The following is a 13,717-nucleotide window of genomic DNA, read 5'->3' on the forward strand; positions in this document are numbered from 1 at the left end:
TGACCACTGATAGTTTATCAGTAAAGAAACTGACCTTCGGGGTCATCATGGGAGTTTTGGACTTTAAATATCACGTCGCAAATCCCATTACCTTTATCTTTTCCAAGAGCAGGGATCAGCAAATTTTTTCTGTAAAAGGCCAGATACTAAATATGTTAGTCTCTGTAGGCTGTACAGTTTCTGTCTCAGCTACCATTGTAGCACAAAAGCAACCTTAGACAATACATAAATGAACAAGCATGGGCTGTGTTCTGATAAAATTTTATTTTCAAAAACAGGCACAGGTCAGATTTGACCTGCAGGCCATAGTTTGCCAACCCCTGACCAAGAGTCAAAAAATCCCAAACATCCAAGTATCCTGGAGATAAAGCTAGAGCTTTTCCATTCTAGCTGTAATTCAGCTCTATCTTCCATAGCCGTATTTTCAGTTTTAAAAAACAATTTTGGGGCTTCCCTGGTGGCGCAGTGGTTGAGAGTCCGCTTGCCGATGCAGGGGACATGGGTTCGTGCCCCAGTCCGGCGGCTGGGCCCGTGAGCCATGGCCGCTGAGCCTGCATGTCCGGAGCCAGTGAGAGGCCCGCGTACCCCAAAAAAAAAAAAAAAAAAAAAATTTTGCTGGAGTTGGTATTAGAAAACTACTAACCTGAAATTTGATGGAATTTTCTTCATATATTTTCTGTACTAAGCAATTATTATCAAATCTGCCTTTCAGATTGAGTCCCTCAGATCAATGCAGTGTAACAAATATTTATCAAAGGGCTACATTGTGAGGGCCTTAATAGACCTCTAACGGTTGTCTCTGCCCTTGGGGAGCCAGACTGGGACTCCCAAAATAATTAGGTGATTGTTCAAGACAGATAATATCCAAATGAGAGGGCACAAATGACAGTGACTGACAGGTCCAGAGGTGGGAAGGTCAAATGAGAGTGTGGTCATTCTTGGGACTTCCTAGGAGAGCTGAGACTCAGGGTGGGCCTTTGTGACTGATAGGATTTGCACCAGCAGAGGGGAAATGTTCCGTGCTGCTAAGTGCACATTGTGAATGGTGCCCCTGGTATTGTGTAGCCTGATGTTTCTGGGGACGGGGAGGCCCTACAAGTAGTTTCCAGGTGGGAGACAAAAGCAGGAATGAGTATGGCAAGCTGATGGGCCAGAGAGGAGGTGAGAGGAGTGGTGGTGATCTCATCAGGGAGGATGTGTATAATTCCATTAGGCAGGGCTTTGAAACCAGGTAGAGGACTTGGGGTTCAGTCTAGGAGGAAGATTGAAGATTTTGAGCAAAGGAGAAACTTGATGAAAACAGTGGGGAGAACCTGGTAATGGTTTGCTTAGGTTGCCAGCTCTCCTTCTGGGGACACCCCTGGACCTTAAGGAACAGTTTTCTAGATCAGTGCAGTACTAACATATGGAGTCAACTGTCTTGTCCAAGGCATCTGATCATGTTAGATGGACTCAGGAGCTGACTTAAAGAGGCTTCCATTGGTCAGAGATGGGAATATCTGAACATCAATAATTACTGCACTGAATTTAAACACATGAAATATGTTTAAATCTATGAATCACAATTATACTTAAAAAAATTCATTGGTCATCTTGAAGGATTCTAGAGAACCTACTCATTTTGGAAACTGGTAAATAAAGGGAAAGAGACACATATCTGTGCTGCCTTTCATATACAAACCATACCTCAAGGTAGCCAAATATTTAATGAAGGAAAGTTTCCCTTTATGGAATTATTCCAGCCTGTAAATAAAGAAGAAACGCATGAATTAGAATATCAGCATTTTATAGCCCCTAATGAATTAATAGGTCTTGGTGATGATGATCAACAGTAACTAACATCACAAAAAGAAAGACAGTCAGGCCTTATGTATCCCCTTGATGGACACCACGACCTGTAAAGAATTCTTGACAAAAAAAATCAAGCCTTCATACCTAACAGCAGTTTGCAAGAAATAGAATACTATACCACAGAGACAGAAGCAGGAAAATCACAGCTGAGAAACCCTAAAGGACAAATAACCCAGTTTCTTTAACAAATTACAAGGGAAAAAATTATAGAGAGGAACCTATGGATTAAAAGTGAATTAAGAGACACTTCAGCTAATTGCAATATGTGGGCTTAATTTTCACCTTAATTTGAGCAAGCTGAAAAAATTGGGGAAATGTGAACACTGACCAGATATTTGATATTAGGAAATTATTGAAATATTTTAGATAATAATGGTTTTGTGGATGTGTGCCTATACCCTCTGTTTTAGCAATTGCTTTCTGAAATATTTACAAATGAAATAATGTGTCTGGAGCCTGGGATTTGTATTAAAATAATGGTGGAGGGACTTCCCTGGTGATCCAATGGCCAAGACTGTGCACTCCCAATGCAGGGAGCCCAGGTTCAGTGCCTGGTCAGGGAAGTGGATCCCACGTGCCACAATTAAGAGTTCACATGCCTCAAGTAAAGATCCTGTGTGCCTCAAGTAAAGATCCCGCATGCTGCAACTAAGACCCGGTGCAGCCAAATGAATACATAAATAAATATTTTAAAAAAATAAAATAATGGTGGAGCTATAAAAGGAATATTGGAGAGTAAGAAATTGGCCATGAGAGGTGGTTGTTGAAGCTGGGTGAAGAGTACATAGGGTTTTGTAGTTCGATTCTTACCACTTTGGTTAAGTATGAAATCTTCTGTGATGATAAGTTATTTTTTTTAGATCATGGTTTATCATAGCTGTCTCCGAGTTCCTGAGCTAGGTTATAGGTTCAAGCATCAGGAGGAATGGACAGGTTAGGAATATTGAATCTTTGATTCTTCCATGTGGATCCGTCCTAGGTGGGAAACAAAGTAACCAAAACTGGTTCTAGGCAGACAGAGTGGAACAGCACTGTCCCTGGTCTAGCCAGAGGCAAAGCATGAGAATCAGACACGCCCCAGAAACAGCTTCGTCTCCCCAGGTCATGCCTTAGAATTTGAGAAGCCATCTGCTAAGTTTATGTTGCAATTCCTGGCTCCAGACTTGTATTCTGGGCTTTATTTCCTGAAACAACTGGATCTTCCGCATTATAGACTCCTCCACATATCTTCAAGTCCTGTGGTTGCCAAACGTACCTACACACTGGAATCTCCTTATTAAAAACTTCTCATTTCTATCTGCCACCTACTTATCAGATTCGAGGAAGCATGTAGGAGTCTGTGTTTTTACCAAACAACCTGGGTGATACTTCCAGAGCCAGCCCAATGCTGGTCTGTAAACCGGCATTTGGGATCCACTCATTAGTCCATCCTCCCTGAATCTCTTGTGATGAAAGGAAAGAGATATTACAAGGACTTGTGCCTTTTCCTTCCTCAATGTCAGGTGTCAGTACTGCAGAATCAAGGCCGAGAGATGATGCTGGTGACTAGTGGAGCTGTAGCCTTTGGCAAGCAACGCTTGCGCCATGAGATCCTTCTGTCTCAGAGCGTGCGGCAGGCCCTACACTCGGGGCAGAACCAGCTGAAGGAGATGGTAAGTGTGGCTTCCCCACCCCCTATAACAGGGTCCTCAGGCCCCCTTCCCTCGCCCCAGCCATACCTTGTCTGTTGGCATGTTACAGGCAATTCCAGTCTTAGAAGCCCGAGCCTGTGCAGCCGCCGGACAGAGTGGGCTGATGGCCTTGTATGAAGCCATGTTTACCCAGTACAGCATCTGCGCTGCCCAGGTGAGAGGCTGACCCTCCACAAGGGGGGTGTGGGACCTGTGAGGGTGATTCCCGTGGAGCAAGGTGATACGAGCAGCGCTCTGGAGCCAGACTGCCAGGATACAGTCTCAGCTTCACCACTTGCTAGTTGGGAGATCTGGAGAAAGTTTTTAAGTCTAACCTTTTTGTGCCTCAGTTTCCTCATCTGAAAAATGAGGATGTCATCAGTGCCTATTGCAAAGAGTTTTTGGAAGGGCTCAGTGAGAAAATATATGAAAAACATTTAATATGTCTGTTAAATAGTACTTTCTCAGTAAGTGTTAGCTCTTGTTATTATACAAATAACTCTTAGGACTACTACAAGTACTGATACTTCTGAAGATAGAAAGGTTAGATATCTTTATTTCATTGGCTTCTTTGACTTCAGCTGGCTTGTTTCTCTTTGCACCTGGTTGCCTTATATAATAGATATCTACTAAGTGTTGAAGGGAAATGCTAGTGTTTGGTTGTTTTTTGTTTTTTTAATTATTTAACTTTTTTTTTTTTTTTCCGGCTGTGTTGGGTCTACGTTGCGGTGCACGGGCTTCTCATTGAGGTGGCTTCCCTTGTTGCGGAGCACGGGCTCTAGGCTTGCAGGCTTCAGTAGTTGTGGCTCGCGGGCTCTAGAGCACAGGCTCAGCTCAGTAGTGGCGCACGGGCTTAGTTGCTCTGCGGCATGCGGGGTGTTCCTGGACCAGGGCTCAAACCTGTGTCCCCTGCATTGGCAGGTGGATTCTTAACCACTGCGCCACCAGGGAAGCCCGGTTGGTTGGTTTTTAATTCATTTAGCAAATCTTTATTGAGCACCATGTGTACCAAGGAGTCTGTTAGACATTGGGGATACTGCAGTGAACAAATCAGCCATGTTCTAGTCCTCATGGAACTTAAAAATTTTTAGTGGTCCCCCTGAATGTGCTAGAACCTTCTTTCTACATTATTTCTTTTTTACCTAAATTTCCAGAATTTTTTTAGTTGGGTTTTTAATCAGCTATACAACTGCACACTAAATAGAAACATCTAAATATCACAAAACAACTGAAAAAACCTTACTCCCCAAGGTACTTTCCAATTTGCTGCCTCTGATCCTATCATTTACACAGATGTTATTATACACAGATGATGTTACGTATACATCCTTTCAGGTTTGGCCCTTGCATTTCCTATCACTTTTTCTGTTCTCCATCATTTATTTTTTTTATTTTTTTTTGTTTTTGGCTGTGTTGGGTCTTTGTTGCTGCCTGTACACAGGCTTTCTCTAGTTGTGGCGAGCAGGGGCTACTCTTCGTTGCGGTGCGCGGGCTTCTCATTGCGGTGGCTTCTCTTGTTGCAGAGCACAGGCTCTAGGCGCGCGGGTTCAGTAGCTGTGGCTCATGGGCTCTAGAGTGCAGGCTCTGTAGTTGTGGCGCACGGGCTCAGTTTCTCCGCGGCATGTGAGATCTTCCTGGACCCGGGCTCGAACCCGTGTCCCCTGCATTGGCAGGCGGATTCTTAACTGATGCGCCACCAGGGAAGTCCCTCTCCATCATTTTTAAGTTGTTATCCACAGTGACGTTCTGGCATTATACCAGAGTGTCCTTGAGTAAGGGAGCTGAAACAGAAAGGCATGGACTTGGATACTTTTGTTTGTGGCTGGGACCCCACTCTCTGTAATCTTAGATTTTTTTTTCGGTTACATAAATGCAATGGAAATCTCAATTTTTGTCTCCTTTTATTATCAGCTCTTTTTTCCTCCATAGTGCAATAACAGTTTTAGTCTTTAATTTTTTTTTTAAGTGCATGGAGCCAGGTGAGGAAACTTAGATCCAGGAACTATGCTTTTGTTTTGTTTTGTTTTTTCCCAGGTATGATACTTCTTGAGGTTTTTTGTTCGTTTGTTTGTTTTAGTGAAAGTATCATTAAAAATACTGTACATTAGCCGTTGTTTTTATTAATATTGATGTAAAAGAGCTCTGTGCCCTCCAGTTTCCAGCAAGCCTTCATCCAGGGGCCCCTTCACTCCCACACCTTTGCCTTCCCCATGATCTGATCTGTAAGAAATCTGTACCCTTTGCCCCTTATCCTGTGGTTCCTTGTTTTCTTTAGTAATCTTGTTTTGAAGACCATTATCAGGGGCTTTTGAAAATCTCCCATAAGTTGTTTGTCAGATTAAAGACTTAAACAAGGACAACAGCTATTTTTCATTCATAGAAATGAAACTTATTTGCATCCTAACAGATTGCCCTTCTCCAAGCACATACTTTTCTCTCTGGTCTCTTGTCTCCCATGTCTTGTTTGTTAAGCTGTTGGAGCCACAGGTGTTTTCACTGGGCCTTTATACCTCCGGCTTGCCTCTCCTACACACACGTGTTTACTTTTATTGTTTGACCTTCCACCACCAGAACCAGGATCTATATATTCACCTTTGTCCCAGGCCTTTTTCCTACAGGGCTAAACCTTCTGAAAAGACATTCATGATCTAACCCGTTCCATCTTCCCCAAATCATCAACATTTTTATTCTCCATCCCAAGAGCTAGTACAGGATCTGGCATTTCAGAGGTACTCAATAACTTTTTTATCAAATGAGTGAGTAAATTATTTCCCTTGGTGATGTTATCATTTTGTCTTCTTCGCCCACATTTTCCATATCATTAAGGCTGCTGTCATCTTCTCAGTTACCATAGCCAGACCCTAGTTCAGGGCTTAACCATTCCCCCTTGGACTGTTTCAGTACCTTCCAAGAATTCTTGGCCATCCGCCTCCAGCCTTTTCCTACGTCAGCGCTGCCCTACATCACAAGAACCCTCTTCCATGAACGTTGCAGGGATTTCACTGAACATTTATTCCTGAGCTTCGGAGTTTGTTACCATTTTGTTTCTTACTGTCACCCCCCTTTATCTTTCTCTCCTGCTAAACATTGCCTAATACCCTGATTCAAGCCAGGGAGTGGAGCTGTTAACCGGCCCCCACACCCGGCTCTCCACGCTGCCTTTGAGCAGCTTGTGTGCATCCCGTCCCCTGAGCGAAGTTTTGTCCGCCCTTCTTTCAGTTTGTGACTAAAGACTCACCTCCCTAAACCTCTCAGACTCATCTTGACCGTGTCTTTGCTGACTCGGGCAGTGGTCAGCCACAGAGCAAAAACAGGAACCACGTGGCCCTATTCCCTGTGGTTTAATACATTTTCCAGGCAGAGTAACCATTCATTCATTCACTCACTACATGTTTCAGCACCTACTGTGTATGGCCAGACTTTGAATCAGATGCTGGGATACAAAGATATTTTAGAAATTTATGGCAGTCATTACTCCCTCCAGTATCCCGCTAAAGTAGATACATTCATTTTCTTAATTTTGTAAATGGACGAGATTTCATAGCTCTCTGAGGATTAAAGTACTTTTCAAAAGTCTTAAGCATCCTAAAATAAATCTTCCAGGTGATTCTAACTTTTTTCCAATCTCCAAAAGAATTGGATAAGTCTCCAAAGATGTGTGTTCCATTCTGAACTGTACGGGATAAGTCTCCAGAGATGTGTGTTCCATTCTGAACTCCTCTACTCTTAGCATCCTTTGGATGCTGTTCCTCGGAAGTTCATCATTTTCCTGTCTCCTGCGTTTTTCAATCTCTTTACCCCTTTTATTTTTATTTATTTTTTTAACATCTTTTTTGGAGTATAATTGCTTTACAATGGTGTGTTAGTTTCTGCTTTATAACAAAGTGAATCAGCTATACATATACATATATCCCCATAGATTTTGGTGACCAATTTGGATTTCCACGATGAGCAGAAGCGCCGGAACCTCAATGGGACACTTCATGAGCTCCTCCGAATGAACATCGTCCCCATTGTCAACACAAACGATGCTGTTGTGCCCCCAGCAGAGCCCAATAGTGATCTCCAGGGGGTAAATGTGGGTAAAGTATTACCGAGGGTTGAGCATGCTGTAGACACTAATGCCATGCTAGGCTGCATGTACTAACACCGGACGCTGGGCATAAACAAGATGGAGAGATGGGGAGAGAAGCTGGCATCCTGGAGCAGTGGCTGCATAAGCTCTTCTGAAGACAGGGAGTTTCGTTCAACTGGGTGAGGCGCAATAGTGATTTAAGGTGGTGCTGTGAGCATGGCTTGTGTGTGTCAGTGGATAGAAGGGTGCATATTTGGAAAGGGGGTTGCCAGTAGGCATGGTGTTTTGCAAACTGAAAGGCCTGTCAGAGCTGTCATGCACATACTCAGGGTTGTTGATTTTTCCTGCCAGAGCCTAGCTGAGTACTTCCGTGAACTTTTTTGAACTGCAAAGCTCATGACTTTTTACCTGCATTTTAGGTTATTAGTGTTAAAGATAACGATAGCCTGGCTGCCCGTCTGGCTGTGGAAATGAAGACTGACCTCTTAATTGTTCTTTCAGATGTAGAAGGTACAAAGCAATGCCTTTTCTTTTTATCTAGTCTTTGTTTGAAATACTGTATGTGTGGGCACATGAGTTCCCCTGTTTGTTTGAGTGCTTCTGATCTTTTTAACTGTGGGCCATTATTTTCTGAGCCATATGGTCCGAAAAGGGTTTTGTGATTCAAAAGAAGGTGGGGGTGGTCTGGGAGATGAAGTTTGAATGCTGAAATGTTGTTACCTCCAGGCACTTTAATTTGTTTTTTATAACCGCTTTATGGAGATAGAATTCACGTAACATACAATTCACCTATTTAAAATTTATATTTCAGTGATTTTTAGTATATTCATACAGTTGCTCAACCCTCACCACAATTTAGAACATTTCTTATCACCCCATCAAGAAACCCATACCCATTAGCAATCGTTCCTCACTTCCCCTGAAACTCTCCAGCCCTTGGCAACCTCTAATCTACCTTCTGTCTCTGTTGATTTGCTTGTTCTAGACATTTTATATAAATGTGATCATACAATATGTGATCCTTTGTGATTGACTTTTTTCACTTAATGTTTTCAAGGTTTATTGATATTATACACATATTAGTACTTCATTTATTTTTATTGCCAAATAATATTCCACTATATAGATATACTACAGTTTATGTACCTACTCATCAGCTGATAGACATTTAAGCTATTGTGACTAATGCTTCTGTGAACATTTGTGCACAAGTTTTGGTGTGAAGATGCTCTTTATTTTACTTAGGAGTAGAATTGCTGGATCATATGTTTAGCCTTTTGAAGAAATACCAGCCTGGTTTCCAAAGCAACTGCACCTTTCTACATTTTCCCAGCAGTGTATGAGGATTCTAGTTTCTCCACATCCTCACCAACATTTCCCTCTTGGTATCTGCCTTTTTGATTGTAGCCATCCTCATGGGTGTGAAGTGATACCTCATTGGGGTCTTGATCACTTTTAGTTTTAATGTAAATCACAAGACACATTATTTTAAATTGGAGCCACTGCAGAAAATCCAGGCTGTGGCCACTGTGTTCTTCTGTGTTACTCTTTTCCTCTCTGCTTTCGCCTTCTTCGTGGAGGGGCCCCTCTTGGCTCCAACTTGGCTCTCCATTCACTCGTCTCACTTTCTTAAGCTGTTCCCGTTTTACATTTTGCCCCACAGATATGGTAGATGTGTCTAAATTAGGCCAAACCTACAGGATTCCAAAAGTCTCCCATTACATTCCCAGGAAGTCAGAAAAACCTATTTAGTTCCCTGCCCACACCCATGGCAGGTTAACATGGCAGGACTTTTCCCCAGTTTACACTTCAGCAGCATAAGTGAAGGTCAGGGGGCTGCCTGGTGGAGGCAGGGGCAGGTACCAGTGCTGTGATCTGTCTCCTGCGCACGTGGAGGGTCAGAGATATCATACTTACAGATCAGTATCTTTACCTGTATGAAGTCTTGGTACCATGTTTATTCACTGTAAATTTGAAGTCTCAGGATAGGAACAACTAAGCTGGGGTAAGAGTAAGCCACTCTGGAGAACAAGGCATTTTGGTTAGTCACAAGATTTTTTTTCAACTTCTGATGTGTACAGATACTGTGCTAGGTGCTTTATAAATGTCAATTTATTCACCCTTGTAGCAACCCTGCAAAGTAGGTAGGTTAGCCTATTATTCAGGTGAAGAAATTAAAAATTGAATTCACATTAGTTAAACGGTTTATTCAAAGTCATATAGCTAGTACTTGGCAGAGGCTGGTTTCGAATCTAAATCTTTTCAGTTTAAAAATCTACACTCTTCTCTCCTATACTGCCTAGCAAGGCAAAGGATATGAGTTTGAGAGATCAATATATAAAATCCAACTTGAACTAGGCTCTAGTAAACCTTAGTTTCAATGCAGCCACAAACCCCAAAACTGGTCGTTGGCAGGCTTGTGCTTTTCACTCTGATTCGTTATCCACTGAATATTGATTTTTAGAACATTATCTGAATTTTAAATATGCTCTTGGTGGGTTTGAGAGCTGCTATAAAGAAGAGGAGGAGGCAGAATATCAGAATGCTAGGAAGTCCTAGCATCTCTGGGGGTTTGCCTTAGAATTGTCCAGTACTACTCATGATCTCATAGCATAGTGCCTTCTGAGATGAACCCAGCAGAAGACCCTGGGAACTGTGGGGTGCTGGGTTGAGGCGGATAGGGGTTGTGAGAGGTTATTTCTCTCTCCCTGTAATTGCTGCTCATGGTTTGCACTACTTTGTTGTGCACTAGACACTGATGTCCTCACTGCTCCGATTCACTTACTCTCCTAGAGAGGGTGCACATGACACGGTTGTGTTAAAGATTTGGAATAGGGCTTCCCTGGTGGCGCAGTGGTTAAGAATCCGCCTGCCAATGCAGGGGACATGGGTTCGAGCCCTGGCCTGGGAACACCCCACATGCCACAGAGCAGCTAAGCCCATGTGCCACAACTACTGAGCCCACGTGCCACAACTACTGAAACCTGCGCACCTAGAGCCCGTACTCCGCAACAAGAGAAGCCATGACAATGAGAAGCCCATGCACTGCAACGAAGAGTAGCCCCCACTGTCCGCAACTAGAGAAACCTTGTGCACAGCGACGAAGACCCAACACAGCCAAAAATAAATAAATAAATAATTAATTAATTTTTTTAAAAAAAGATTTGGAACAGTGAAGCACAGGGGTGTATTTTAGCACAGGAAAAGCAGTAACTTAAAAACCAAAAACATCACTGCCTAAAATGTCCTTCAGCCAGTTCCTGACCACTAGCAGTTCCTCCCTGTCTGTGTCCCCCTTAGACCTTGACATGACTCCATTTTCTCAGGCCCTCTTTTCCCCTTCTAAGGCTCAGACACATTCTTTTTTGAAGTGAAATTGTGAGGATTTTTAATCTCAGATGGTATGCATGTAACATTTTGTGTACCTCTTATTTTATGTCACGCTACTCAGTTATAAAGAGGACACAGTCTTTGTGGTGACAAATCCAGACTGAAAGCCAAGAGTCATGCGCTCTTCTGCTGACTCAGCCTAACCTTCAGAAAGGCTTACCCATAATGTGGGGCGTATAATGTGACTGTTTCAAAGGGTACTGTGAGAGTTAATGAGAACCTGTTTCATATGTCATGCCCTTGGAAAGAGTCACATTAAACAGTATACAGCTGCTGCACTGTTTGTGCAAAAGCCACTCATCTTTTTCAGTTGCATCCTTAAGGTTCAGCATCATAGTAGAAATGGCAAAGGTGAGGATAGCTTCCCTGTAGACTGTGGGCAGGGCCAGTAAATTCTGTGCCAGGGATATGGCCGCGCTCTGTTGCTGGCAAACATTCATTTATGAGGCAAAGTTATAAAAGTATGTAAGGTGCGTCCTCCTGGAGCTGGTTTTCGGTGTGAGTAGACTCCACGAATCCCTTGACCTCTTTTCTTGTTCGAGCTGGTGGAATAGCAGAATTTATCTGGATGAGTAGAGTACAGAGTAGTTATAGTTGGCAGGTCCCTGTGGAGGTCTGTCTTGGGGGATGCTCACTTCTGTTAAACAGCATTACCGACTCTTGTCCACTTTTTAGGCCTCTTTGACAACCCCCCAGGGTCAGATGATGCAAAGCTCATTGATATATTTTATCCTGGTGATCAGCAGTCTGTGACATTCGGAACCAAGTCCAGAGTGGGAATGGGTGGCATGGAAGCCAAGGTAAGAATCTGGTGCCTTTATTGCCCGTAACAATTTACAAACCAAACTGTATTTTATCCTTCTTACTTTTGTAGTTGAGGGCTGATGCACATACACACTTAAAGATACACATATCTAAATACAGGTTTAATGCATGTTGTGTACCTATATTTAGTGATGTCTTTCTATGTATTTTTATTAATATGTTAAGCGTGTGTTCATATTATAACCTCCTCGAGGGCAGGGTCTATATTTTTTCATAATTCATAAATCCTCTAAGTGTTAATATTAGAGCTCAAATATTTCTTTCTTTCTTTCTTTCTTTTTTTTGTTTTTTTGCTGTACGCGGGCCTCTCACTGTTGTGGCCTCTCCCGTTGTGGAGCACAGGCTCCGGACGCGCAGGCTCAGCGGCCATGGCTCACGGGCCCAGCCGGTCCACGGCATGTGGGATCTTCCCGGACCAGGGCACGAACCCGCGTCCCCTGCATCGGCAGGTGGATTCTCAACCACTGTGCCCCCAGGGAAGCCCCAGAGCTCAAATATTTCTTGATGAAACCTTTAAAAAGTTCTTCTCTCCCATTAATTGTTCTAAGAAGTTATACCCTTTAGGTACAGAATTATACGTAGCAATGGCAGAGAGGAGGACAAGAACCCCAGGTACAAAAGCCCAAGAGTGCTCATGATCAGATTCCAGGCAAGCAGCAAGCTGGACGCTGCAAGCTGGCACAATAAGTCAAATGTAGAAGTTATGCGTCCCAGTACTAGAGAGGCTTAGAGAACACGCTGAGCACAAGGGGCGGATTGGTTTATCTTTAGACAACACATGCCAGGGTTGGGTTGGGAAGAGTGCATGGGCTGAGCGTGTCTTGAGAGCTTCTGAGCTGTGCAGAACCTTCCTACAGATAATTAAATTGCTCAATATCATGTTGTATTTGCTATGTTTTTGCATGTTTAAAGTGCAGGGGCCTAGACCCTACAAAGGTCTGAATCTCATCCATGGATCTAACTTCTCCCGTTAGGTGAAAGCAGCCCTCTGGGCTTTGCAAGGTGGTACTTCTGTGGTCATTGCCAATGGGACCCACCCGAAGGTGTCTGGGCATGTCATCACAGACATTGTGGAGGGAAAGAAAGTTGGCACCTTCTTTTCCGAAGTAAAGCCTGCAGGTAAGTAGTTCTTCATAGAGTCCCATGGTCTCTGGATGATTGCTAGTAACTCCATGGCCTAGATGGGGCTGAAGACTGAGCTCTCCCTCTGGGAGGAGAGCTTACAAAATTCATGTGCTAACATTATGAAATATGGTATAGTTTCGAACACTGCTTGCAAAATTGGATTCTACTTTGGTTTTGTAAAACTTATCTAACCTGCCTAACTAGGCCTCCTGTTCCCACTAAAATCACTAAGTGAAAGAGTGTAAGCATCCATTTTCTCAGGAAACAGTTGCTAGGCCCATGCTGGATGCCAGATACTAATGAACACTGGAGAGGCAAAGATGCATACGAAATAGTATGGGCTCTCTCAGGTGTTCCCAAAGACAGCACTGCCATATAATCTGCATTCAGAAATGCAAACACATTAGCAAATGGAAGCCAAAGTGGAATTGAGAAGAACTCTAGAAGACATAAATCATATTGTCTGCCCCAAAAATGCAGACAGGTTCTTGTGTTTCTGCCTGAGTTAATCTGGTATGCTCTTCTGCCAGTTTATTGGTCAGAGTGATCTCTGGATGTGAAAAAAGCACGCCAAGACCCTGAGCGTGTGCTGTGTGCCTGCAAGGAGCCCGTGCACATCTGGGATAGTGAGGGGGCAGTGAGCTGACCGTGAGCTGATGTTTGCAAATGTTCTTGCAGGCCCTACCGTGGAGCAGCAGGGAGAAATGGCTCGATCAGGAGGAAGGATGTTGGCCACTTTGGAACCTGAGCAGGTAATAACCCTAGCTGATAGTTTTGTTAG

At 43.3% G+C, this 13,717-nt stretch overlaps 1 protein-coding gene across 5 annotated transcripts in view; it reads left to right on the forward strand.

The window, feature by feature from the left end:
* Positions 1 to 13,717, forward strand: part of ALDH18A1 (aldehyde dehydrogenase 18 family member A1) — a 46,976-nt gene that overhangs the window by 17,173 nt on the left and 16,086 nt on the right. For 3 of the 5 annotated variants that reach the window (XM_019939677.3, XM_019939681.3, XM_019939683.3), the window contains 7 exons: positions 3,354 to 3,503; positions 3,592 to 3,696; positions 7,441 to 7,599; positions 8,016 to 8,106; positions 11,662 to 11,786; positions 12,786 to 12,930; positions 13,615 to 13,688. In XM_019939677.3, the coding sequence (XP_019795236.1) occupies positions 3,384 to 3,503; positions 3,592 to 3,696; positions 7,441 to 7,599; positions 8,016 to 8,106; positions 11,662 to 11,786; positions 12,786 to 12,930; positions 13,615 to 13,688 (819 nt within the window). In that variant the 5' untranslated portion in view covers positions 3,354 to 3,383. The remainder of the gene's footprint in view (positions 1 to 3,353; positions 3,504 to 3,591; positions 3,697 to 7,440; positions 7,600 to 8,015; positions 8,107 to 11,661; positions 11,787 to 12,785; positions 12,931 to 13,614; positions 13,689 to 13,717) is intronic. The other 2 variants (XM_019939678.3, XM_019939679.3) reach the window with 2 other exon arrangements.

Source organism: Tursiops truncatus, chromosome 16 (genome assembly GCF_011762595.2).
Source record: "Tursiops truncatus isolate mTurTru1 chromosome 16, mTurTru1.mat.Y, whole genome shotgun sequence".
Classification (NCBI taxonomy): Eukaryota; Metazoa; Chordata; class Mammalia; order Artiodactyla; family Delphinidae; genus Tursiops; species Tursiops truncatus.